At 36.4% G+C, this 6,051-nt stretch overlaps 1 protein-coding gene across 6 annotated transcripts in view; it reads left to right on the forward strand.

Moving 5' to 3' along the window:
* LOC131035677 (uncharacterized) overlaps positions 1 to 5,778 on the forward strand; it is a 376,645-nt gene extending 370,867 nt beyond the window's left edge. For 3 of the 6 annotated variants that reach the window (XM_059207503.1, XM_059207505.1, XM_059207506.1), the window contains one exon: positions 5,570 to 5,778. In XM_059207503.1, the coding sequence (XP_059063486.1) occupies positions 5,570 to 5,748 (179 nt within the window). In that variant the 3' untranslated portion in view covers positions 5,749 to 5,778. Of the gene's footprint in view, positions 1 to 4,235; positions 4,993 to 5,569 lie in introns of those variants that run through there. The other 3 variants (XR_009358274.1, XR_009358273.1, XM_059207504.1) reach the window with 3 other exon arrangements.
* The last annotated feature ends 273 nt before the right edge of the window (positions 5,779 to 6,051 follow it).

Below are 6,051 nucleotides of genomic sequence, written 5' to 3' on the forward strand. Positions count from 1 at the left end.
CAATGCAGCATACTTAATCGTATCCTCCTCAAGCATGGGATTAAGCTGGAAATAAGTATCTAATTTCTGGACCCATGTCCGTGCTGAAGCCTTCCCTGTACCATCATAGTATGGAATAGACAACTTTCCCAACTTCTTCCTCATCTCATAATTCTGTTGTCGGTTTCCTCTCATGGGAATATTCTTGAGTCTAACATCCATATATTCCCTAAATGTCATCTTAGCCTGTAACTCAGGGCTAGAGTCCCTCCAATCATCTATAATCATATCTTGAATCTCTTGCTGTGTAGGTTCGACATTATTCTGGTCATTCTGTCTCGGAGGAAACTGTGGCATGAGTGGTCTCGTAGTAGAAGAACCTGCTCTAGCATATGTCCTGGTTCCCCTGTTAACCGATGCGTCTCCATTACCTCCATTACCCTGTCCATCTCCCTGATTAGCATTATTACCCTGATTGGTATTATTACCTTGGTTGCCATTATTACCTTGGTTGCCATTATTACCTCGGTTGGCATTATTGCCTTGATCTGCTCTCGTCAAATGTTGTGTAAATGCTATAGCCATCTGCTACAATGTAGCCTAGAGCTCCCTCTGACCCCTAGCAAGATCACTGAGCATCTCCTTAGTGCTAGGTTCTCCCCTTTCCCCATCTCTGTCACCCATGGCTGGTGCTGAAAAAAAGGTCACCCTCTTCTTCAATCTCTGGTGAATTCTGTAGGTTTGTGTTTGACCTATTTCTCCTCAAGTAATACTGATGTGCTGGACGCATGAAACCTTCATAGGATGGCAGGAAAAACAAGCTCTGATACCACTGTAATGGACACCCTAGAATGCCCAAAAACTAAACCAACTGCTGATAGGAATTAAGTCAAACAGTTTGCATCCAACTCCTTATTTCTCCGTTTAATGTTTAAACCTCTTATGGCTTCGGAAATGAAATGTTTGTTTGTTTTTTAGTCTTTGCATAGATTTTAAATCATATAACATGAACTAGAAGGAATTTACAATAATGTGCAACATGAAGATTGAACTACTGCTGAAATGATATTATTTCCAGAACTATTAAAATCAAATACATAGCAGATTTTTTTAACTCACTAAATACTCCAGCATTTTTGACATAATATTCCAGCAATGACTTCCCATCTTGCCGCTACAGTAACATGAATAGTGCCGTGCTACAGTAACGTGAATAGTGTTGTGCTACAGTATTAATTAGTCTTCAATCAATCCAATATCATCATAAAATCATCCCTTCAAAATGGCATAGGCATTGGTCAAGAAGTGGAGAAGGTATGAGCAAAACACCAAATCTGCCTGTAGCTGGAGATGCACCCAATCTGCCTATTAATGAAGCTGATAGCAATGGATTCCAAAGGCCAAACCCCAAGGGAATGACGTCTAGAATGTCACAAGAGAGGATAAACGTCCTCTAATGCCAAGAACGGATCTGCAACTCACACATCAATTTCTTCTCATATTCAACATGTTGAATGAAGCCACAAAAGCTTCCTTTTATTCTTTCTCCAAGGCTCGACCCAACTCACTTGAGCAATGTGGGATAAAAGATGTGCAATATAAAACATATTAAAATATTCACTTATGTCTCCCTTGGGTGCCCCTTTGATTTGCACACATCCCCATAAAATAAAAATTAAAGTAACACTTTAATAGTTTACAATTAAATTAAATGTTACTTTAATAACACTTCAGGCATTAAAATATATTAGCAATCGGACTCCAAATAGCGCGAGTGATAGCTCATCGGAAAACTCTCGCCAAGGAGTATCGAATCCAATCACCAAAACTAGCCTCCGTTGTGTCTTGCTGACTTACTAAAAATAGTAAGTATGCTTGAAACTAACTAAATCAACTCCGTTTTGGCCCAAACTGAAAATGACTAGGCCAAAACACTCCAAGATCCCCTTAAACCCTTCGTTAGCCCTTGGGACCATGTAGAGATAGGCTAACGCACATACACTTGGTCAACTGCTAAAGTGGGGACATTACACTAACTCCCAACTACCCAATGGGAACCTCTCGGCTACAACATAAACATAAACACAACATAACATACTTATAACTATTATTCTTACTAACATATGTTTTTACCCCTAATAGTAATGAAGTCTGAACACCAAGCTCATTACCGTATCTAAGCGTGTGGGAGATGTTACCATTTCTTGCTCCAATACCAATTTGGAAGGAACATTTATGGCGATGGATGAATAAGTCAACTATAAACCACACAAGAGGCAATGAAATTATCGGCATTTGCGTCTGGGTGAAGCCAAAAGAGGAGTTGCAGAGCATAGGGGTCAATATGGAAGCAAATTTTTTCTACGAACAAGCAAACAACAGGTGGCGTTCTGGGGACGAATTACTGATGATAGATTGGCAAACATTTTCGTGTATGAGGAAGGCTCTTTCCTGACTAGAGTGAAGATCGTGCTGGGGGTGGAATATCTGGAAGGGGGTTTCAAGTACCGCACCAACATTGACATTGTCTTGCTATTCATGGCATGGTGTTTGGAGCTGGAACCACATCAATCGGTGGCGGAGATAATGCATAGGTGTGTAAAGAAAGAATGGTTGGGTGGGTTTGAAGAATTGTTAGCCCTGGTGCAAGATATGGAGGGGTTTGTAAGCCCGGGTGGGAGATGGCTACATGTGAGTGAATATGCCCCTCCACTCCGGCTGTTCCTGGTATGGAGTGCAACATCTCATCAATCATTGCCTGGGAAACACGATTGGATGTTGCCAAGTGGGGACCCTATGAGGACTATCAAGCCCTCAAGACTCAGCTAGCTCCCCGGAGAAGGAAGCGTGGACGATCGGCAAGGAAGGGGCATGTGAGACAGAGCTGAGTACTACTGCTTGGTGAAGGCTCCGGTGGTAGTGAGGAACCAAAGGATGAGATGCAGATGGAAGAATGAGCGGTGATAGAGGATGCGAAAGGAAAGAAGGTGATGGAGGCGTAGAAGAAGATGAGAATCACCCAATTTTGTTTTTGTTTACTGTAAATGTTGTTTTCCTATTGTACTTGCCGGGTTCGGGTGATAAACTCTCAATTCTATGGATCTGAGGGAATTTGGGTTTTGATGATGCCCGTTTTGCAAATATGGGCCTGAAATTTTGACATGTACATATTTTTCCAAATTAATAAAATACACGATTTACTGATCAAAAAAACAAAGACTGTCTGAGGCAGATGTTTACCATACTTGCCATTTCAGACATTTACCAATCCGCTTGGCAAACAGAACTGCCAAAGTAACAAGGATAAGCAAATACAAGACTACCTGAGGAAGTAATACTTTTTCTTTGGGCAGCATAGAATCACCAATGCTGTGCATGGAGCATAGGTCGTTTCTTTTGGTTGGATTGTTGCTTCTGATTGAATCGTTAGCTTAGATTTCACATTGTTGCAGACAAGTACTCATTGGATCTCGCCCCATATAATATTCTTGTGTCTGTTGTTTAGTCCTGAATATTTCTGACCCCAATGATTGAACAATATACCCATGCTGTTAGCATTTTATTTGCCAATATGTTTCTACAGCTAATGTCATATGTAAAAAACTGAGAAAGAATAGAAAGTCATTAGCTCAATCAAATGGAGATAAGTTGTGAAGTCATGGATGCCATTATAGTGTTCTGTTACGTTTCCATTATGCTGCATTTGTTCTACAAAGATCATGAGCAAGTTCTTCAACGCATTTCCAAATGTCAAAAAAGAAACTAATCTAAGGTAAATCATACTAAAATAGATGGTAGTTCTTTAAATTATGTACACGTGGGAAAAAAGATAGAGAAATACATGTTTATATTAAATCAATTCTCTAATTAATTAAACTGCTGCTTTCAATCAAATATAACAAATTGAAACACAAGTCATAAAATTTATCAACTCACATCGTTTCTTTGATTTGGTTATCATATTTTCACAGAATTGAATAGATATAAAGATGATTGTGAAATGTTCATCTGGTAATTTGGGCATATTACATTTAAAATTTGGTCTACAAGAACACACTGTTTAAATGCCCCTACTTCGGTGTACAGCTGCTAGAAATTCATTGTTTCTCAGTGCATTGCTCAAAAAAATTATTATGGTAGTATTGTTCTGTTTATATTTTATTCTACAAAATGACATCTTTATGTGAATGCAATTCTTATTTTTCAGTTTTAGTAAACTTCATATTATCGAGTAAATCTTTACTACTTTTATGCAGCTACTTATGAGGAACGTCATATGAAATTGAGAGCAAAATCAGAAAATAAATTTGCCTCCTCAGATCATCAGAAAGCCAGTTTCTCATCTAAAATGGTTAGCGGAAGCTACAAGGGAAAGATGCTCCATTTACACAACACATCTGCACATCAAACAAGAGACCAGTAAAGCTAAATTACTAACTACCAAACTGTACTTAAAAGTTGATCTTTTCACATCTTTAGTTTAGAGTTGGCTAGTTTTTATTGATTTAGCATTCATACAGGGAATACTCTAGAGACAGATGAGCTACATAACACTACTAAGAACAACCTTCTGGTACTTTCTAGACAAACTTTGGCTGTGGCACATTGGTTTTACATAACAGTTAAAGCTTAAAATTTACAAAAGGGAATCGCTTAAAAAATATTTTTTGTTTTTCCCCAATCAGGGTTTAGGATCAAGAATAGACTCTTATGTTGAAGACTTATATGAGAAAGTTCTATATCAAAAATAAATAAAGAAACAAAGAAAGAAAAGAATTTTGCTACCTCTTGTTACTGATGCAGAAATTTTAAATTCGTGTTTCCTGGTCAGTGGAAGATAGCATTGTGCCGCAATTAGGCAAATACTAAGATTGGTTCCTTGTTCATAGTTATATTATTAGGTTGATGCTAATTATCTAGGATGGCATGTAAGCACGTTGCATGGGCATTGTTTTATTGAACCATGGATTAGTGTAAAATCATGTTGCATGTGTATTGATTGTGATGGAAGAATCTGGACTATCAAGTTATATATCTATTGTCCATAATTGATTAGTTACCCAAACACTTTTCGATGTTTACAAGAGAAAATGCCAGTCTGCTTTCTCAAAAGTTGCTTTGCAAGAAATACGAAGATGACATACAGAGTTAAAGTTTACTATTAAAGTTATAATTTGCATTTTCAGCTCAATTTAAAAATTGGAAAACGTTTATGTATACTCTCATTTTACTGTATGGGGAGATCAGGTTATAAGAGAAACAAAAAAAAAAGGCATTACAGAACATGAAGATATGCTTCCGAGTCCTAATAAAATTTTGTTGGGAGGAAGTAGGCTCAGGCCATCTTTTATGGTCCATATACATTTTGGTGTCTAGACCCATCATGCGTGAGCTCATCCAACTTTCACTGTGAATCATAGTTGCCAGAAATGGGAAAAGCATCTGTAAATGAAACATAAAAATTAAAAAGGGGCTCGTAAGAGAATTATTTGTTATCATTAAGACATTTAACTGGTTTTGTAGTGTCAATTTATATTATTAAATAGTTTATTAAAAAAATCAGTGTAATTCAGTCAACTTCTTGTGGCAGGTTTTGATGGACCAAACTGTGTACTTGTTCAATCGATTTCAGTGCTCTCTACTTATGAACTTATCTTTGTTTACCTACCAACTTATAAAGTTTTTGGAAGGCTATGTTTAGTTTCATTTCAAATATATTTAAAGCTATATTATTTTTATTTTATTATTGACCTTATGTACTATTTTTAAACACATATTATGACGCAAGTAAAAACTTGTACAATAATTTTAACTGCTCTTAATTTAAAAATTAGAAGTTATTAAAAGTCTTATTTTAACTATCAGTCCATGTTCATTTGATTATTATATATTTTTTAACCACTTATTATTTAGAAAATAAATATTAAAATGAATAATTTTTATTTTAACTATTGGTCCATGCTCATTTGATTATCATCACGATATCATTCAAATTTTTAAATTCATCTATTAAATAAGCTATTTTAAACCATCTCTTCTTGAGTTTTATTTAAACAATAAAATTATTTCTTG

This window comes from Cryptomeria japonica, chromosome 6 (genome assembly GCF_030272615.1).
Source record: "Cryptomeria japonica chromosome 6, Sugi_1.0, whole genome shotgun sequence".
Taxonomy (NCBI): domain Eukaryota; kingdom Viridiplantae; phylum Streptophyta; class Pinopsida; order Cupressales; family Cupressaceae; genus Cryptomeria; species Cryptomeria japonica.